Source organism: Giraffa tippelskirchi, chromosome 7, assembly GCF_054371585.1.
Source record: "Giraffa tippelskirchi isolate mGirTip1 chromosome 7, T2T-mGirTip1v1.2.pri, whole genome shotgun sequence".
NCBI classification, from domain to species: Eukaryota; Metazoa; Chordata; class Mammalia; order Artiodactyla; family Giraffidae; genus Giraffa; species Giraffa tippelskirchi.
This window is the reverse complement of record NC_137281.1, coordinates 9,231,772-9,253,798: the sequence shown is the minus strand read 5'-3', so window position 1 is coordinate 9,253,798 and position 22,027 is coordinate 9,231,772. Positions and strand designations below refer to the sequence as shown.

Genomic DNA, 22,027 nt, shown 5'->3' with positions numbered 1-22,027 from the left:
TTAAAAAAAAAAAAAAAAGATACCAAGAGACAACTGCGTTCTTATGGAGGTGGTTACAGTGGGAAAGGAATTTACCACTGGTGGTACATAACTTTTAAATAGACTATAACATACCTAGAGGAGATAATACCCACATATTGTGTACCAGTTAATGTTTTTCCAACTGTTTACATCTGTGTAACCATCAGTCATATCAAGATACACATTTGCTGTGTCATAGAAAGTTGCCCTCAACTTCCTTGGTGGTCCAGTGGTTACAACTCTGCGCTTCCAAGGCAGGGGGCACAATTTCAACTCGTGGTTGGGAACTAAGATGGCACATGCCCTACAGCTTGTTTAAAAAGAAAGTTCCTTTCTGCCCTCTCCAAATCGATAGATCCTCATGTGAAAGTGAAAGTTACTCAGTCGTGTCCTACTCTTTGGTCATGCCTTGCTCTTTGTGGGTCGCAGTCCATGGAATTCTCCAGGCCAGAATACTGGAATGGGTAGCCTTTCCCTTCTCCAGGGGATCTTCCCAACCCAGGGATCAAATCCAGGTCTCCAGCATTGCAGGCAGATTCACCAGTTGAGCCACAAGGGAAGCCCAAGAATACTGGAGTGGATAGCCTATCCCTTCTCCAGCGGATCTTCCTGATCCAGGAAATCAGTCACCACTGTTCTGAGTTCTCATTATAGACCAGTTTAGCTTGCTCTAGACTTTCATATGGGACTTCCCAGGTGGCACTAGTGGTAAAGAACCCACCTCAGGTTCGATCCAAGAAAATCCCCGGAGGAGGGCATGGCAATCCACTCCAGTATTCTTGCCTGGAGAATCCTATGAACAGAAATGCCTGGTGGGCTATAGTCTATAGGGTCGCACAGAGTCGGGCATGATTGAAGCAACTTAGCACGTAGACCTTCATATAAATGGAATTATAAGGCACTTACTACTTCCGGTTCCTTTCAAAATGTTATCTGTGAAATGCATTGCATTGAGTGTATCTATCTATCTATGTTTGCCCAGCAGCCTTCCGTCACATGATTGTACCCAGTAATCCAGCTGATGTTTCTAAGTTTTGGCAATTACGGAGAGCAACTCTAAACATGTGTGTACCAGTTTTTGCGTGACTAGGAGCTTTCCTTTCTCTTGGGTACATTCCCAGGACTGAGACTCACAAGCTCCCTAGTTAGGTAGATATTTTAATATATGCTTTGACATTAAAACACCCTGTTTTCACCATCACCCAGTGATTTTCCAAAATGACTAGACCATTTTGCATTCCCACCAGCAACAGCACGGGCTCTACCCACTTCCACATCCCCGTCAGCACTTGGTGGTGGTTTTGATTGCTGCCATGCCAATCAGTGTGAGGCAGTATCTCGTGGTGGTTTCCAGTGGTGTTTTTTGATAAGCAGATACTTCATTTCAATGAAGTCCTATTTGTCATGTGTTTTCTGTTGTTTTCTGCATGGCTAGCATTTTTAGTCAAATTCTTACAAACATCTGATGAGATATTCCTGACAATTTTATTGTTATAAATGTCCTCAGAGTAACAGCAATGTGTTATCAGTCTCCCTTCAGGGTTCCCAAGGAGTGTTTCCTATTGTGGAGGGAACAGAGAGCCTGGGGACAGGGTGGGATGTACCATGGAGAGTCACAGCCACACACACACACACACACACACACACACACAGACACACAGACACACACACACACACACAGCTACAGCCACCGCAATAACCAGCAACCTGTCAGAACATCCTTCCTCTCAGAGGGCAGAATTTCCCATGATGCCCTGTGCCCTGAGACAGGAAGGCCAGGCAGGCTGCCAGGATGGGGTGTGGAGACCATGCTACTTCTCCATCTTACATGGTTTCCTAGCCTTGGGTGGGGGCCAGGAGTTGAGGACTGGGCAGATTTGGAGACAGTCACAAACACACACACACATTCACACACAAGCAACATACACCCCAGCAGCAAGGCCTCCTGGATCTGAAGTCAGGGAGAGAAGCTGAGGCCCATGGCTCCCGAGTGTGTGGGCAGGGCCCTCCAAGAGGCCCTGTTTGTCCGTTCATCCATCCCCCATGATTCCGATGTCCAGAGTGTCCCCCATTGGGGCAGGGAAGGTCCCTACGGGGATTCACATGACTGATTCCTTCTCACAGGTGTCAGCATCCCCAGCAGGTCCCGGGCAGCCTTTGAGGAGAGGATTCCCCTCCTCGCTGGGGACCGGCAGCGCGGCCAGGGGCATCTCACTCTTCACCTGGATCAGCTCCGGCACGGAGTTGCGGTTCTCTGTGCGATCCAGGTAACTCTGGAGGAGTCCCGCCCCAAAGGCATCACCTTCCACGTTGAGGACGGTACAGGACCGGTCCCTGAAGGGGGAACAGTGACAGGGAAGTCAGTGGGAGGGGACAGGTCAGGCCCCAGCCCCGCCCCCCCCAATCTTCATAATCCCAGGTGCCCCAGCATGCAGTTCTCTGCCTTAGAACTTCAGAGATCTCCTCCATCCCCCCTGGATCCCCAGCGATCCTTCTTCCAGTAAAATATAAGATTTGTTCCTTCTGGAACCTCAAAAAGTCACCCTTCCCTTTCCTGGGGACCCCAGAAGACCCTTCAATGCTTCTTTCTCCTTTTGGAATACTACATTCTCCCTCAGGCCCCCTGAACTCCCTAGAACCCTAAGGATCTTCTTCCTTCCTCTTTTTATACATTTTGTGTAGGTGTGTATGCCATCAAAAAAAATTGATATAATTCAGATATCACAAAACTCACCCTTCAAAAGCATACAACTCAGTAGGTTTTAGTTTTTTTTCAAAGTTAGGCAATCACCACTATTTAATTCCGGATTATTTTCATCACAGCAGAAAGAAACCCTTGTATTCATTAAGCAATTATTCCCCATTTCCTCCCACCCGGCAGCCCTAGGCAACCACTAATCTTCTATAGATTTGCTTCTTCTGAACAGTTAATATAAATGGAATCATATACAATGTGGTCCTTTGTGTCTAGTTTCTTTCACTTAGCATAATATTTTCAAGGGTCATATGTTATAGTATGTATGTTTTTATCACTGCTTCATTCCATTGTAATGCTGGGTAATACTCCATTGTATGGACATATGACACTTTGCTTATCCATTTATCAACTGATCAGTATTCGGTTTGTTTCCACCTGTTTGCTATTATGAATGGTGCTGCCATGAACAATCATGTACAAGGTTTTGTGGCCATGTTTTCAATTCTCTTGGGTTTACACCTCAGAGTGGTATTGCTAAGATACATGCTAACTCTCTAAGTTTTGAAACCAAACTGTCTTCTAATCTTTTAGGTTCTTAATACTTCATCATGAGAGCTAACAATGATGTAACACTTACTCCTTACCGTTCTAAGAAAGCTGCTTGTATTAAGTTATCTAATCCTTCAGGAGAAACTATTCTCATTTTACAGATGGAGAAACTGAGACACAAGGAGATTAAGTTTTTATGTGTAACCTTATGTGTAATAATCTTACACATCTTATGTCCAAGGTAATAATAGCCAGCAACAGCTGATCTGGGAGCCTGGTTGAAGAGTCTGCTCTATTAACTACCAGGGCATGCTACTTTTGGGGGGTTCCTCTTGGAACCCCAAAGATCCCTTCCTTCCCTCTGGTGGGAACACTCCAGGTCCCTTACCCCTTTCTTCTAGAATTCCTTCCTTCCTCTCCTCTCCTGCTCAGAGGCTATCAATGACCCTCTTGCTCATTCCCTTCCACAGGAGTACCCCTGAGCAACTCCTGAAATCCCAAACCCACACTCACACTAGCCAGTCCACGGCCAAGATCAAGGAGATGTCATGAACCGGCAGGTTGACTGCCTCGAGGATGATGGCCAGAGTGAGCACCCCTCCAGCTGGGATCCCCGCTGCGCCCACACTGGATGCTGTGGCCGTTACCCTGGAGGAGGAGAAGGGAGGTCACGGGGAGGTCCCTCGGTAGTGGGAGAAGCTGCGGGGGTGCGGCGGCTCCGCCTAGGTTTTCTCTGTTGTCAAGGGAGGGGTCAGGTGGTTCGGGGGTCCTCGCCGCAGCCACCCCACACTCACAGGATAGTGATAATCTTCACGAAGTCCAAGGACCGGTGGTTGAGCTGTGCAATGAACACTGCAGCCACACACTGGAAGAGCGCGGCACCGTCCATGTTGACCGTGGCACCAATGGGCAGAATGAAGCGGCTGATATGTTTGGCCACTCCATTCTTTTCCTCCACACACTTCATCATCAGCGGCAGCGTGGCGGAGCTGCAAGGGACCACAGTTCAGAGTCAGCGCTGGCTCCTTGGGCGGGGCCAGCTGGGACCTGCCCACAGCCCAAGCCACGCCCCTGACCAGCCCCTGGGTCAGGCCCCGCCCACAGCACCTCAACTGGGGCACAAGCTCCGCCCACCAGCCTAGACCCCGCCCCTGCTTCCCACACCCCCAGCCCTCCCCCCACAGTCCTCAGCCCTCCCCAGCTCTCCATGCCCTTCTCTTCCCAGAGACGGAAGGCATTAGGGATCCCATAGAAGGAAAGCACTCCAAAATAGAGAGTCCAGGACCCGCAGGGAGAGTGCCGACCACTACTCACCAAATACACATAGACTCATACCTAAATTCTGAGTGCTCGCTGACTCACACCCCTTCCCTATCTACCTGTAACAGACCTCGACTAAGCTGCTGTAGGGAGGGTTGGGTTCCGAGGGGACAGGGCCAGCAGATGGACAAACTACCCAGGAGAGGTGGGAGGAGATTTTGAGAGGTTGGATCCAGGGTCCTAGAGTCCCTCAGGGGTGGGCTTGGGAGCGGGGAGGGCTTCTCAGAAAGGGAGGAATAAATCTCCAAGACAGTAGTTTCTTAAGAAGAGGGGTTTTCCCGGACCTTATGAGAAACATACCGAAGTATGGCCTCTGTGCCCAGATCCCACGTCCCACAAACAAAATTCCAGGGGTCTTTAGACAGCAGATGCCCACTCCAGATCCGCTACTCTTAAAAACTCTGCCCTGGTCCGCCCCAAGTTCACACCTGGAGGAGGTCCCGAAGGCAGTGGCCAGCGGCGTCATGATGCCCCACAGGAAGCGGTAGGGGTTCTTTCGGGCAAAGAGGAAGTAGATGAGGGGCAGTGTCAGGAGCCCATGGATGGCGTGACCGAGCAGGCAGCACAGGATGTATTTGCCGAGACTGGCAAACAGCAGCCCCACATCCTCCATCTCCACGATCTTGCCGGCCACCAGGAACAAGATGCCCACAGGGGCATACCTAATTACCCAAGAGACAGATTGCCACCTCTGATCACGTGCTCATCCAGCACCAGGCACTGTGCTGGGCACATCTCAGCCTTCCTCAAAGTCAGGAAGCGCCCACTGCATCGTGGGCTGACGTTCGGACACCTCCCCTGTCATCTGCCACTCTCTCCCCTTGAACATGGTGCCACTGGGATGTAAAAGAAGTTTGGGTGGTTCCATCACCACTTGGAGTAGTGTCACCCACCAGATCTGCACTTAACACGGGACCAGGAAAGAAACACCCACCACGCATACCATTTACATTTTCTGGGGTTTGTTACAGCAGCTGACATGACTTAAACCAATATACTGTCTCTCCATGAAAAATAAGGATCATGACTCGTGTCTTAATGACAGCTCCCAGGTATGAAGCATTTATGATGTGCTGAGCCCTTGAAGAGGGATGGAATCTTCACCACAACCCCATGAGGGAGCTTTTATTTTGAGACTCTTGCAGCTATCGTTGCATTAAACAAAATCAAATCGGTCTATAAAACAGGGACCCATAATGCTACCAACTTCACAAGACCTGTGGGAGGATTAAATAAGATGCCAGTTGAAATGAGTTGAAAGCTTTCTGTACCCAATAAGTGAAGTCTATAGACTTCAGCTAGGCTTCCCTGGTGGCTCGGTGGTAAAGAAGTTGCCTGCCAATGCAGGAGATGCAGGTTCGATCCCTGGGTCGGGAAGATCCCCTGGAGCAGGAAATAGCAACCTACTCCAGTATTCTTGCCTGGGAAATGCCATGGGACAGAGGAGCCTGGAGGGCTACAGTTCACGGGGTCTCAAGACTCAGACTCGACTTGGCAACTAAACAACAACAACTAGACTTCAGCTGGGATTTATTCTAACTCCTGGAGTGAAGATCCCAGGGGTTGCTCGTGCCTCCCCACCAGGAGGGCTCCCATCATCACCTCGACTGTCTGATCACAATGGCTATTTGTTTCCAAACCCCTTTTCCTCCACTTTTTTTTTTTTAACATTTATTTGGCTGTGCTGAGACTTAGTTGCAGCATGTGGGACCTAGTTCCCTGACCAGGGATGGAACCCAGGCCTCCTGCATTGGAAGTGTGGAGTCTTAACCACTGGACCACTAGGGAGGTGCCCCCCTTTCTCCTCTTTAGTAACAGAAAAAAAGCATCATTTCCCAGCCACCTGTGTACCACGGTTTGGCCAAATGCCCAAACTTTAGCCACCGGGATGCGCCCAGAAATTACACCATTACTTGACAAATATTAGCTAAGCTTATTTACTGTAGGCACGCTATGGATCAGGCACTGACCCAAGAACTTTACACATATTAACTCACTCATGCCCGGTACTATCAATTCCATTTTCCACATGGGGAAACTGAGGCACGGCAGGATAAGTAACACGTCATAGGGCACAGAGCTGGGAAGTGGCAGCACCAGGATGGGAACCAGGCTGTCCAGCTGCAGAGCCTACTCTGACCCGACTACCAAGTGTTTCTACTGGGTTTCCCAGGTGGCTCAGTGGTAAAAAGAAAAAAAAAACAACGGCTTGCCAGTGCAGGAGACACAGGTTCGAGACCTGGGTCAGGAAGATCCCCTGGAGTAGGAAATGGCAACCCACTCCAGTATTCTTGCTTGGAAAAATCCCGTGGACAGAGTTGCCTGGCAGGCTCCAGTCCATGGGGTTGCAAGGAGTCGGACACGACTGAACGACTAAACAACAAACTTTTTCTATTCGTTCCAACAGCAGCTTTGTAGATCTCAGCTACACTGGAATCAAGGTCGGGATGGGAGATTTGGTAAAAACGCAGCAGCCCTAACCCACCTCCTGATTTCTTTTTTTTTTTGGCCATGCTGCATGGCATGTGGGATTCTTGTTCCCCAACCAGGGATTGAACCCTCACCAGCCTGCAGTGGAAGCACAGAGTCAACCCACTGGACCGCCAGGGAAGTCCCCCACCTCTTGATTTCTGACCTTCTGATCCAGGAGGGGTGCTAAGAATCAATGTGACACCATGTGGGGACACGGCACAGGGAGGTGGCAAGGGTGAAGCCAAAAGCCTCAGCATGTGTTTTCTCCCCTCATTATCTGAGGCCATTTAACAAAAGCTCATACATATTAATGATAATCGTAGCTGACATTAAGTGGATGCTCAGTAGGTGTGAGATATTTACAACACTTTCTAAGGGCTTTACTTACGCCTCAGTCACTTGTTTCATCTTCATGATAACCCTATAAAGCAGGCACTATTTTCGATCATTGACCCAAAGGCAAACATTTGATGACATTGAAATCTGGAAAACTGAGATGTGTTAGCCAGGCTGTGGCCACAGCCCGGCTGTCTTTTTGACACCTTCCAGTGCCAGATCGCACTAGTGGTAAAGAACCCGCCTGCCAACGCAGGAGACATAGGAGACTCAGGTTCGATCCCTGGCTTGGGAAGATCCCCCTGGGAAGAAGGGAAAGGCTACCCACTCCAGTATTCTGGCCTGGAGAATTCCATGGACAGAGGAACCTGGTGGGCTGCAGTCCAAAGGGTTGCAAAGAGTTGGACACGACTGAAGTGACTTAGCAGTAGGGTCAAAAAGGTTCTGGGATCAGTCTTAGCTCCCATGGGATACAGCACTGTCATCTTATAGATAAGGAAACTGAGGCACAGAGAGAGTAAGTCACTTGTCCAAAGTCACACAGCCAAGGGAACCGTCAATGCGAGATTTGAATCTAGATCATCTGGTTTGAAGGAACAGATGTCCCCATTCCCATCACTTACCACATGATCCAGGAGACCAGCACCATGGTGGCATCATTGAAGGAGTTGAAGAAGCGAATGAGCAGCTCTCCCTCGGGCCCCAACTTCCGCAGGGCCACACCAAAGACGATGGCAAACACCACCAGGCCCAGAATGTTCATACCCTCCACCTCGCCCCCAGTAGGCACCTTTGGGCAAAAACAGATAGGGTCAGGAGGGGCCATTCAGTCAACCTGCACAGGGACTGGGGGCCTGTCCTGAGCACTGCTGGGACCCAGCAGAGACAAGACCATTCCCCGGGCCCCTTCCTCCAAAGGTTCATAGTCCAGGTCCAGGGACCACCCAGAGTGGGCAAAGGAGAACCCAGCGGAGTATGGGAACTGAGGAAGGTGGTGCTGCCAAGCTTGGAGGGGGATCAAGGAGGACTTCCTGGAGGAGAGGGCTAAGACCTGGAGACCAGGGGTGAACAAGGTAAAGCAGGGAAGGGGTAGAAGGTTCTAGAGAGGTAACAATATGCAACAACCTAGAAATGACTAACTCAGGCATTCAAAGAAGAGAAAGAAATTCACTGTGGCTGGAGTAGAATGGGCTGGGTGGGCGGATGGGCAGAGGTGGGCCCCACAGGGCCCCGTGGACTATGGCGAGGAGCCTGGACTTTCTTCCGAGGGCACTCAGGAGCATGAGAGGGCTTTAGGTGGAAGAGAGGAGAGGTCAGTTTCACACTTTGGAAAGTCAGGCTGAAGGGGGCTGGGGTGGGGGATGGTGGTGAGAAGAACCCAGACCAGAGCATGGCTGTAGGGAGGAAGAAGGGCAAAATGGAGATTCCAGGAAGGCAGAAAAGACAGAAATTGGGGAGGGGCTTCAGAGAATTTAAAACAGACTGCACCCCAAATGCTAGAAGACCCAGAGGGCAGACAAGACAGGGGTAAGAACAAAATGAAAAAACCCACAACGATGGGCCAAGGTGCACCCCCCCGCCCACCCCAGCCCTTCCCACCTCTCACCTTCACCGGGGTGCCGTTGAACAATCTCTCCTTATAGGAGGTAGCGTACTGCAGGTGGGGTTGGGAAGAATCAGGGTCAATTGTCATTGTCAGCTGTCATCGAGGCTCCCCCACCCCACCCTGGCTCTGTTAATACTCAAAGCCCGCCCTAGGCATCCCTTATACGTGATTTCATTCCATCCCACCAGCAACCCCACTGCAGTAGGACCATTCATACTCCCATTTTCCAGAGGTGGAAATTGTGAGGGTCACAGAGGTAAAGGCAGCTGCTCAGGGTCACCCAGCTAGAATTAGAACCCAGACAGGGCTCAGAACCCACATTCTCATGAGAGGCATGGATGGGTTTCATTCATAGGTCATCCGGGAGCCCCGCACTATGGCTATAAATAGGTAGGCATGTGTGTTTTTCCAGGCGCCACCCAAAATCAGGCATCCAGTGGCTGTGACTGCCTGTCTTCCTCCCTGCCCACCCACCCAACCCCAAGGGAAACCCCAGAGGACTCACTGAGCGGAAGGCTGCAGACACCAGGTTGGAGGGGAAGATATTTCTGCAGAGAGAAACGTGGGCGGGGTGGGGGGAGGGAGTATTAGATAAGGCAGGAGATCAGGGGGTATCAGGGTTACTGGGTTGGGTTCTTGGGGTGAAGGGAACCTTAGAGGCCCCATTTGTACCCAGACATGGTCCCCAACCATGCCTCAGCCAGGTTTAGCCACGCAGAGATGGACCTGGCCCTGCACATTTTTCCAGGGTGTGGGGAGTCTGAGCTGGACTCCTGGGGCCCCAAGAGACTGGTGTTCTAGCCCCAAGGGAGTGTTGATTGAGAATGATGAATGCCAGCTTCCCATGCTGGCTGGGGCAGGGTTGCAGGGCCTGGGCTCCACCCCTGTATCAGCCTCAATACCCTAGACATCTTGCATCAGCCACTTCCTCCTGCAGGCCTGAGGAAGGGCTGGCCCTGGGGGCTGGCTGGTGGGTTGCAGGGTGTGGGGAAGATCTGGGTGTGTTGGTGAGAAAGTGACAAGGATTGGCTGTGCTGTCGTGAAGGCATCTTTATGTGGCCATTTTTGTGTGAGGGTGTCTGGGTGTGCAGACAGCATGCATTAAACCCCACGTAGCGTGTGAGGGAGTCAGACAGCAGCCCCCTGTCTTTCAGGTTAAGACAAAAATAACAGCCAAGGTGACTATGGGCGTTGGACTAAGTGCTGTAAATAAATCAACTCATTTCATCCTCCCAACAGCCCTTGAGGCAGGGCCCTATTATCTCCATTTGACAGGAAAGAAAACTGAGGCACTGACAGGTGAAGAAACTTGCAGAAGTGGCAGAGCTGGGATTTGAGCCCTGCCGGCTGGCTTCACAGTCCTAACCACTCAGTAACCTCAAATCCTCCCTCTCACCAAAGCCAAGGGTATGCAGCTGTTGGTGGCGGTTGGTAAACAGTTTGTCAGGTGCTGGTCTTCAGCTGGGGGGCGGGGGCGCGCGGGTTAGTGTTTAGACATGTGTGACCCTGAAGGTGTATGTGAGTGTCTATGTGCTCTTGAGCTGTGTTTAGGCAGTGTTTCACTTGTTGGTGTGATCGGCAGCATCAGTGAGCGGCTGTTTGTGCTAAAAAGGTGGCAGTGGCCAGTGTGTGTGACAGTATAAGCCCATGTGTTGGTGAGATGGCACAGCCGCGAGTCTGCGTGCCTGTGTCCAGCTGCTTATAAAGCTGGGCGGTTCTGAGATGTTCCAGGTCAGGTGTCGAGTGACTGGCCAAGTGTGTTACGTGGATTTGGCACAACAGCAAAGCTTGTACACGTAAAAACAGCCTTCAGGTGGCTGTGCCTGTCTGCAGGTCAGCCCGTACTCACCCAGGCCAGCCAGGGCTGCGTCGGGATGCAGCTATCTGCCTGAGCCAGGAGGTGCTCACCCACGTTAACTTCTGGACACCAAGCCTTCCCCCAATATCAGCCTGCGCTGATGCCAAGAGGCCAGGGGGGGAACCCTGGTCCGTGACTCATCATTTCCTTCTGCCACATCCAGGAAGTCCCCAACCAACCTGGAGACACTGAATCAGCAGCCCTCAGAGGCAAGGCCACGCGGACCCAGCCCCGCCCGCCCTCCTTAAAAGGGAGACGAGCCATTCTTGAGGAGCGGGGAGCAAAAGCCCGAAGCAAAAGAATCTGCCCCCTCTCTGGGCAGCCTAGTGCCAGCGGAGGGCAGCCGGGGACCAGACAGAGCAGGAAATGGGATGGAAAGGCTGCGCAGGTGGCAGCACCAGGGTCCAGCACAGATGAACTGGGCGGGGAAGAGAGGCTCAGAAAAGGACCTGGCTTTATCTGGGTGCACATGGTGGGGGAACCACGTGGGAAGAGGACCTGGTTGCGGGGGGCAGTCCCTCCAATCTCAAGTCCTTCAGGGCCCCCTGATGCAGGGCTCCCCAAACTTTTATCCGGACAGGGGACTTAAATCTTTATCCAGAAATCTCATCCTGGGGCCCTCCAGCAAGCACTCAAAGATTCCCTTCCAGTATCCCCTCAGCATCCTCCCCCTTCACAGCAGAGACCTTCTTTGGCCCCTCCCTCAACACCCCCTCCCCACCACCCCAGCCGCCAAGCATCACTCCTAAAACTTCCACACCTATCACTCTCCTGTGGGGTCCTGTTTATTACCCAAGCCCTCACATTTAGAAACCTCCAGTGCATTCTCACCCTCCGTACCCTGACCCTCCCCAGAGCCCCCCCCAACTATTCCACCCCGTCTTCCTGAGGCCCTGGGGATGTTCCGGGCCCCCCACCCCAGGACCCCAAACTCCTCTTCCGTCCACGTGGCGACTCCCCTCCCCACCAGGCTGAAGCACCCCTACCCCCAACCCCTCCACCAGGTAGGGCGGGGTCTGACCTCACAAGATCCAGGAACGAATCGAGCACCTCCTTGCTGGGAGCCTCTTCCACCGGGCCCATGGCCCCGACCGACGTGTTGATGGCGGCGAAGGCGGCGCCCGGCTGCAGCGCGAGCGCCAAGCCCACGCCGAGCGCCGACGCTAGCAGTGTGGTGACAAGGAAAAAGAGCAGCGCCCAGGCGCCCAGGCGCCCGAGCGCGCTCGGATCCAGGCTCGCAGCGCCGCCGATCAGGCTGCACACCACCAGCGGCAAGATGATCATCTTTAACAGGCGCAGCAGCAGTTCTCCCGGAAAGGAGAAGGCTTCCAGGCGCGCGGGGCCCAGGGCAAGCGCGCCGCCGGCCCCCGAGACCCCCAGCCCCAGCGCCACGCCGGCCACCACGGCCACCACCGTCAGCAGCACCAGCAGGTTGGCGCGAAGGCAGCGACGCACCTGATCCCAGGAACCGCAACGGCCGCCTTTTACCGAGCCTGCGTCCTCTATGGGGACCAACGCCGAGACACCGTTGGCGGTGGGCTCCGCCGCCGCGTACCCTTTGGGGTCTCCCTTAGGCGGATCGGCCACCATGATGAACGCCCCAGGGGTCCTTAGCGCCTGCAAGCTGAGAGCGCTTGGGGTTCCTTCCCAGCACGCTGACGTTTCTTAAAACTTTAACAGAGCCCGGAGGCTAGAACTTTCAAGAATCCTTTGCAGTTGTGAGTTCACAGCGGTCAAGTTCCTTGGCTCTTAGAAGCTGAAGTGTTTGCGATTCCCTTGGCTGGGCGCTGGGGTTCCTCTGTTCTCGGTCTGTGCCCGGCGCTGAAAGCTGGGAGGTGGGAGCGCTGGCGTTCTTGACCGTAGGGGTTAAGAACACGGGAGTTTCTCGAAACGCGACCCTGGGGTCCTCGGCTCCGGAAGGGTTCAAGACGCCCGGGCGGCGGAGGTCTTCAAGAGGCTAGGTCCTGGTGGCTCAGATCCGGGACGCCTGGATCCGGGAGGCGGGGACCTGGCGGTTGGCGGGGTCCTGGAAACAGAAGGCTGGGGAGTCTGAGTCTGGGGGCCAGAAGACGGAGCTCCGGGAAGAGAGGGGGCCAGGTTCTTGGGTCCAAGAGGGAAGATTCGAACCCCCAGGTGCCGAAGGCGGCGGCCCGAGACCCCGGGAGTAAACAGCTGCCAGCCTACACCAAACCTCCCGCGTGCGCCGCGTGGCTCTGAGAGGGTTTGGCGGAAGCTGGTGGGACTAAGAATCCCGGGGCGAGGCCTGAGAGAGCGAGGGACCAGCGCGCCGCTGCCGATTGGCTCTCGCGCGTACAGGGCGGGACTTAAGACCGGGGTGGGGCCAAGTCCCCCCAAGGGAAAGCGAGGTGACAGAGTTTGCATTCAGGGGCGGGGTCTGGGTGGGGCGTGGGGGGTCCGCAGGGGCGGGGCGTTGGAAGGAGGTTTGTTTTTCCCGCCAAAGGCAAGAATTGGGGCCTTTAAACCACAAAAATCCCTGGAGCCAAATCACCTAGAAAGTGCCAGGTAATCCGCCGGGGGTTTATCGTGTAAATCTGTTTAGCTCCTTCCGCCCTAAATTCCGGTCTTTTGTTCCTCGTTGTCACTTCCTCGGTCTCAAAGTAAAATACAGATCCCTCACGTGATTGGTGTAAGATTTAAATAAAATGGAGTAACTGAATGATGTTAATAATTTTCAGAATAAAGGTTCTCAGTTCAGAGCTCCACACGTGTCGATTAATGGCAGTTATTAAGATTATAATCCACTTCCCCCTAGGTAGGTAATTTGCAATTATCTATTTTAAGTGGTAATTCAGTTTAATCTAAGGCTTTTGCTTTCACCAAATATTTTCTTCTTTTTATTATGAAAATGTTCAAGCATACAAAAAAGTTTAGAGGATTTTACAGTGAACATCCATATAGCCTAGACCTGGAGTCTAGAGTTATTTCACCATACTTGTATATACAATTTCTATCCATTTATCTTTCTCTAGCCATCTACCCATTCCAGTCCATCTTAGTTCGCTGATTCCTAGAATGTCGACGTTCACTCTTGCCATCTCCTGTTTGACCACTTCCAGTTTGCCTTGATTCATGGACCTAACATTCCAGGTTCCTATGCAATATTGCTCTTTACAGCATCGGACTTTGCGTCTATCACCAGTCACATCCACAGTTGGGTATCGTTTTTGCTTTGGCTCCATCCCATCATTCTTTCTGGAGTTATTTCTCCACTGATCTCCATTAGCATATTGGGCACCTACTGACCTGGGGAGTTCATCTTTCAGTGTCCTATCCTTTTGCCTTTTCATACTGTTCATGGGGTTCTCAAGGCAAGAATACTGAAGTGGTTTGCCATGCCCTTCTCCAGTGGACCACAATCTGTCAGACCTCTCCACCATGACCCATCCGTCTTGGGTGGCCCCACACGGCATGGCTTAGTTTCATTGAGATAGACAAGGCTGTGGTCCGTGTGATCAGATTAGCTAGTTTTCTGTAGTTTTAGTTTTAGTGTGTCTGCCCTCTGATGCCCTCTCGCAACACTTACCGTCTTACTTGGGTTTCTCTTACCTTGGGCCTTGGGTAATTCCTCTTGCCGCCACCACCGCTGCCGCCGGCCCCAGCCCCCGGCCTGGCCTAGCCCCTCTCGACTGTCGCCCCCGGCCCTTGGCCCCCAGCCCCCGGCCCCGCCTAGGCCCTGTCAGCCGCTGCCCCCAGCCCCCGGCCCTGCCTAGCCCCTGTTGGCCGCCGCCCCCAGCTCCCAGGCCCCGGCCCGCCCTAGGCCCTCTCGGCCGCCGCCGGCCTCCGGCCCGGCCTAGCCCCTCTCGGCCAAGTCTATGCCCCGACCAGTAACACCGAAGAAGCTGAAGTTGAACGATTCTATGAAGACCTACAAGACCTTCTAGAACTAACACCCAAAAAAGATGTCCTTTTCATTATAGGGGACTGGAATGCAAAAGTAGGAAGTCAAGACTAGAACTAACACCCAAAAAAGATGTCCTTTTCATTATAGGGGACTGGAATGCAAAAGTAGGAAGTCAAGACTAGAACTAACACCCAAAAAAGATGTCCTTTTCATTATAGGGGACTGGAATGCAAAAGTAGGAAGTCAAGAAACACCTGGCGTAACAGGCAGGTTTGGCCTTGGAGTACAGAATGAAGCAGGGCAAAGGCTAATAGAGTTTTGCCATGAGAACGCACTGGTAATAGCAAACACCCTATTCCAACAACACAAGAGAAGACTCTACACGTGGACATCACCAGATGGTCAACACCGAAATCAGATTGATTATATTCTTTGCAGCCAAAGATGGAGAAGCTCTATACAGTCAGCAAAAACAAGACCGGGAGCAGACTGTGGCTCAGATCATGAACTGCTTATTGCCAAATTCAGACTTAAATTGAAGAAAGTAGGGAAAACCACTAGACCATTCAGGTATGACCTAGATCAAATCCCTTATGAGTATACAGTGGAAGTGACAAATAGATTTAAGGGACTAGACCTGATAGACAGAATGCCTGATGAACTATGGACAGAGGTTCGTGACATTGTACAGAAGACAGGGATCAAGAAAATCCCCATGGAAAAGAAATGCAAAAAAGCAAAATGGCTGTCTGAGGAGGCCTTACAGATAGCTGGGAAGAGAAGAGAAGCGAAAAGCAAAGGAGAAAAGGAAAGATATTCTCATCTGAATGCAGAGTTCCAAAGAATAGCAAGGAGAGATAAGAAAGCCTTCCTCAGCGATCAGTGCAAACAAATAGAGGAAAACAACAGATTGGGAAAGACTAGAGACCTCTTCAAGAAAATTAGAGATACCAAGGGAACATTTCATGCAAAGATAGGCTCGATAAAGGACAGAAATGGTATGGACCTAACAGAAGCAGAAGATATTAAGAAGAGGTGGCAAGAATACACAGAAGAACTGTACAAAAAAGATCTTCACGACACAGATAATCACGATGGTGTGATCACTCACCTAGAGCCAGACATCCTGGAATGTGAAGTCAAGTGGGCCTTAGAAAGCATCACTACGAACAAAGCTAGTGGAGGTGATGGAATTCCATTTGAGCTATTTCAAATCCTCAAAGGTGATGCTGTGAAAGTGCTGCACTCGATATGCCAGCAAATTTGGAAAACTCAGCAGTGGCCACAGGACTGGAAAAGGTCAGTTTTTGTTCCAATCCCAAAGAAAGGCAATGCCAAAGAATGCTCAAACTACCGCACAATTGCACTCATCTCACATGCTAGTAAAGTAATGCTCAAAATTCTCCAAGCCAGGCTTCAGCAATACGTGAACCGTGAACTTCCAGATGTTCAAGCTGGTTTTAGAAAAGGCAGAGGAACCAGAGATCAAATTGCCAATATCCGCTGGATCATCGAACAAGCAAGAGAGTTCCAGAAAAGCATCTATTTCTGCTTTATTGACTATGCCAAAGCCTTTGACTGTGTGGATCACAATAAACTGTGGAAAATTCTGAAAGAGATGGGAATACCAGACCATCTGACCTGTCTCTTGAGAAACCTGTATGCAAGTCAGGAAGCAACAGTTCGAACTGGACATGGAACAACAGACTGGTTCCAAATAGGAAAAGGAGTACGTCAAGGCTGTATATTGTCACCATGCTTATTTAAATTATAGGCAGAGTACATCATGAGAAACGCTGGGCTGGAAGAAACACAAGCTGGAATCAAGATTGCCGGGAGAAATATCAATAACCTCAGATATGCGGATGACACCACCCTTATGGCAGAAAGTGAAGAAGAACTAAAGAGCCTCTTGATGAAGGTGAAGGAGGAGAGTGAAAAAGTTGGCTTAAAGCTCAACGTTCAGAAAACTAAGATCATGGCATCTGGTCCCATCACTCCATGGGAAATAGATGGGGAAACAGTGGAAACAGTGTCAGACTTTACTTTTTTGGGCTCCAGAATCACTGCTGATGGTGACTGCAGCCATGAAATTAAAAGACGCTTACTACTTGGAAGGAAGGTTATGGCCAACCTAGACAGCATGTTTAAAAGCAGAGACATTACTTTGCCAACAAAAGTCCGTCTAGTCAAGACTATGGTTTTTCCAGTGGTCATGTATGGATGTGAGAGTTGGACGGTGAAGAAAGCTGAGCACCGCAGAATTGATGCTTTTGAACTGTGGTGTTGGAGAAGACTCTTGAGAGTCCCTTGGACTGCAAGGAGATCCAATCAATCCATCCTAAAAGAGATCAATCCTGGGTGTTCATTGGAAGGTCTGATGTTGAAGCTGAAACTCCAATACTTTGGCCACCTCATGCGAAGGGTTGACTCATTGGAAAAGACCCTAATGCTGGGTAGGATTGGGGGCGGGAGGAGAAGGGGACGACAGAGGATGAGATGGTTGGATGGCATCACCGACTCGATGAACATGGGTTTGGGTAGACTCCGGGAGTTGGTGATGGACAGAGAGGCCTGGCGTGCTGCAATTCATGGGGTCGCAGAGAGTCGGACATGACTGAGCGACTGAACTGACTGAGCCATCTACCCATTCACCTTCTTTGGATACATGTCAAAGTAAGTTGCAAATATCAGCGCACTTTCTCTCTAAACAATTCAGTATGCATTTATTAATCAGAGTTCAATATTTATATGCAGTCCTCTTTATTATTATTATTATTTGGGGGGGCATGCTTCCTGGCTTGTGGGATCTTAGTTCCCTGACTAGGGCTTCAACCCACGTCTTGGGCAATGAAAGTGCTTAATCCTAACCACTAGACCACCAGTGAATTCCTTGTACAGTCCTTTTTCACAAAATGCACAAACTATTAGTGACACCTGCTGGTTTTTGACAAATGCATATGCCTGATTTCACTGGAATCTCCATAACTGCTTGGTGAAGTTGGGCCCACTAATATACCCGTTCTCCAGACGGGCAAAACTGGGGCTTATGGCCAGAGGAAGTCACTCACTTTGAAGCCATACCTGAAGGAAGCTGAGAGTTGCAAGCCTGCCTCTCAAGACCCTAACCTTAAAGGGAATCAGTTGTGATCCCCTACCTCTCCTGGCCATATTGAAATCCTACTTCCTTCCCACCTGGCCTGTTCTCTGATAACATATCAGGTGTTCACACTTGTAAAGACTATTGATAGTGATCAACTCAGAGGCTTCCTTCTGAAGCAACTGTGGGGCCTTAGGCAAGTCACCACCTCTATAAGTCTGTTTTCACTTATAAATGTGTAAAATGGGAAGAATAATAGTAGCTCAGACCTCCTTGGGTACTGAAGATCAAATGAGACCCTACATTCAAAGTATTTAGATGGGGTACAGGTTAACCCCTAATAAAGTTAACTACGACTACTCTTATTGTTGTCACTATCTTTCTAAAATATTTGTTGTTGCTGTTCAGCCACTCACTCATGTCCGACTCTTTGCAACCCCATGGACTACAGCATTCCAGGCTTCCCTGCCCTTCACTATCTCCTGGAGTTTGCTCAAACTCATGTCCATCAAATTGGTGATGCCATCCAACTATCTCATCCTCTGTCACTCCCTTCTCCTGTCCTCAATCTTTTCCAGCATCAGGGTCTTTTCCAATGAGTTGGCTCTTTGTATCAGATGGCCAGAGTATTGGAGCTTCAGCATCAGTCCTTCCAATGAATATTCAGGGTTGATTTCCTTTAGGATTGACAGCTTTGATCTACTTGTTGTCCAAGGGACTTTCAGGAGTCTTCTCCAGCACCACAGTTTGAAAGCATCAATTCTTTGGCGCTCAGCCTTCTTTATGGTCCAACTCTCACATCTATACATGACTACTGGAAAAATCATAACTTTGACTGTTTGCCATCACTATATTGGCACAGTGATGTCTCTGCTTTTCAATACGTTGTCTACGGTTGTCATAGCTTTTCTTCCCAGAAGCAATAAATAAATAAATATTATTATTTTATTAAAATATTTTAGTATTTATGCTATTTATTTGGCTGCACCAGGTCTTAGTTGTGGCATACGGGATCTTTGATCTTCCTTGTGGCACGTGGGATCCTAGTTCCCTGACCAGGGTTTGAACCCAGGCTCCTTGCTTTGAGAATGCAGAGTCTTAGCCACTGGACCACCAAGGAAGACCCTATTGTTGTTATTGTCATTATTATTGAAGAACATGGTTTGGGAGTCCCCAATCAGCTCCAGATGGTGTTGGCCCCTGGTAGTGAGTTATTCCTCCTGGTCACTTGGTTTCAGCCAGCCCTAGCCCTTGACCTGCCTGGACAGGAGCTTTGAGAGCTTATGATGACATCTGGCAGGAACTGAAGGGGCCAAACTGAGCTGAGAATTTGCCCAGGACCTGAAAAGGCCACCACCCAGACACAGGTGGCCATATGGACCTCCTTCCTGGGTCTCTTGGATGCTCTCCCCTCCCAAATTCTCCCAGATTCCATGCTTCCTACTTCAGAAAGCCCCTGTCCCTCACCCCACTTTCCAAGTCAAAAGTCTTATTCATTCAACACACTCACATTAAACTCCCATATGCTCGGCTCTCTGAAAGCCACACAGACTGGTTCGAATCCTGGCTCCACCACTTATCAGCTAAGCATCAGTTTCTTCATTTGTCCTAGAGTCACTGTGAGTGTAAATTTGGTGACGTACACAGAGACCCCGGATGCAAAACATTCTGTTCATTCCAAAAATACTCCTTGGGCCATTACTAGGGGCCAAGTGCCGTTCAAGGGGCTGGGGATTCCACAGAAAGGAAAAAATTAAAAATAAAGCCCAGGAACTATATTCATTATCTTTTTTTTTTTTGGCCATGCCATGTGGCTGGCAAGATCTTAGTTCCCCAACCAGTGGTTGAACCTGGGCCCTGGCAGTGGAATATAAGTCCTAACCATTGGACCACCAGGGAATTCCCTCAATATCTTACAATAACCTATAATGGAAAAGAAAACTATATATATATATATATATATATATATATACATCTGAATCATATACATATATATCTGAGTCATATATATATATATCTGGATCATATACATATATATCTGAGTCATATATATATATCTGGATCATATATATATATATTTGAATCACTGTTGCATATCAGAAACTAACACAACATTGTAAATCAGCCATTCTTTAATAAAAACTTTTTAAATAAAATTAAAAAATAATAACTCCTACAAAACTCCTCACTAGCATTCTAGCGAAGGGAGATGAGGAAATGAACTTGGGTTGTCAGGTGGGAATAAGAGCTGAAGAAAGAGAAACCGTTCATTACCCGGCAGAGACAGAGAGAACAGTACGGGATGGACCACTCTGAGGAGGTGACATTTGCCATGAGATCTGAATGACAAGAAGGAGCCCACTGGGACAATCTGGGAAGAACTCTCTTTTTTAAATATTTAATTAATTTATTTGGCTGCCCTGGGTCTTAGCTTCCACACGTGGAATTTTTGATCTTCACTATGGCCTGTGGAAACTTTTCGTTATGGCAAGTGGGATCTTTGAGTCGCAACATGCAGGATCTTTAGCTGCATCACACGGGCTCTTGTTGTGGCACGTGGGATCTAGTTCCCTGAGCAGGGATCGAACCTGGGCCCCCTGTGCAGCAGTCTTAGCCACTGGACCACCCGGGGAAATCCCCTGGGAAGAAAGGGAGGAGCAGGTCCAAACCTCTAAGGCAGCAGAAGAGGTTTCTGCCCTTGTGTGGATGCTATCAAAGGTTTTCAGATCTTCACTAATCTTTGAGATCAATCCTGTTTTATTGACTTGGAAGCAGACAGGGTAATGAGGTTTGTTGTGGCCCCACACCTGCCTGGGCAGGGGATTTGACCTCAGGTGTCCTCAACCCTTGTCTGATGCCCCAGCTATCCTACAGTTGGTCCCCATCCCAAGCAGAGCTATTTTCTTCAAGGGACCATCGTTTATTCTGATCATAGCATTGAGCCCTATGGTGGGCGGTGCCAGGGATCCAGGAATGACCAAGATAGTCCTAATCCTATCCTCTGGAGAATCATAGTCCAGAGGGGGTGACAGACACACCCTCCAACTGTGACAACACAGAGTGAGCAGAGCTGGGATGAAGGACCCCAGAAGGAATGCTTGACCTGGACTGGGGGTCAGGGAGGGCTGCCTGGAAGTGGAGGCATCCCATTTGGGATAGGGAGGGGTTGGACCAAACCCAGCGAAAGAGTGAAGGGATGAGTACATGAGAGGAGCCTAGAATGTTCAAAAGCACAGATCTAATCTAGTCACCCCAGTAACTTCTCTCAGGACAAAGTCCAAGCTCTTTAGCCAGGCATCTGTCTATTCAGTAATTCATTCCTTCAGTCATTCAACAAACCATATCCAGTGAATGGAACATTTTGTTGTTGTTATTGTTTCATCACTAAGTCATGTCCAACTCTTTGCAACCCCATGGACTGTAGCCTGCCAGGCTTCTCTGTCCATGGGATTTCCCAGGCAAGAATACTGGAGTGGGTTGCCATGCCCTCCTCCAGGGGATCTTCCTGACCCAGGGATGGAACCTGAGTCTCTTGCACTGGCAGGCAGATTCTTTACACTAGTGCCACCTGGGAAGCCCTGCTGACCCACTGAGAGGCACCAAATAGAATGAGACAGATGGGGATCTGGGTGAAGGGCAGGTTTCAGTACCAAACCAGGTGGTCAAGAAATATTGCTAAGGAAATAAAGGTAAGATGCAGGAGGAGTATATAAGACAGGGCACCCTACCATCTGTGGGGAAAAAAACCCACAAATAATCTATGTAACAAAAAATATGTATATATACATATAATAATATGTGTATAAGGACTTCCTTGGTGGTCCAGTGGTTAAGAATCTGTAAGAATCTGTGCTTCCACTGCAGGGGGTTCGAGTTCAGTCCTGTTAGGTAGATGGGAACTAAGATCCCACATGCCTCCCAGTGAGGTAAAAAATGAAATAAAAATAAATAAAAAATATATAACAAATTTTTAATAAATTAATAAATTAAAATAAAAATATTTATAAAATAAAATATGTAATTAAATAGTTAAAATAAATAAAATAAAAATTTATTTAAAATAAATAAAATATGTAAAAATAAATATAATAAATTAAAAATATATATATAAATGTTTCCTCTGCATTGACTATCTCTGCAAGAATTCACAGAAACTGCTCAGAATGGGAACTTACAGGAAGGAAGTCTGTGGCTTTGTAGTGCAG

General features: G+C 49.5%; 1 protein-coding gene across 1 annotated transcript; it reads right to left on the bottom strand.

Moving 5' to 3' along the window:
- Positions 1–1,487: 1,487 nt before the first annotated feature.
- SLC1A5 (solute carrier family 1 member 5) lies at positions 1,488–13,075 on the bottom strand. Its single transcript, XM_081515560.1, is given in 9 exon segments — positions 1,488–2,179; positions 2,181–2,355; positions 3,782–3,916; positions 4,063–4,257; positions 5,017–5,250; positions 8,020–8,186; positions 9,003–9,050; positions 9,508–9,550; positions 11,882–13,075. Coding segments are annotated over 9 exon segments (1,635 nt in total). The 5' UTR covers positions 12,451–13,075; the 3' UTR covers positions 1,488–2,110.
- Between the last annotated feature and the right edge of the window lie 8,952 nt (positions 13,076–22,027).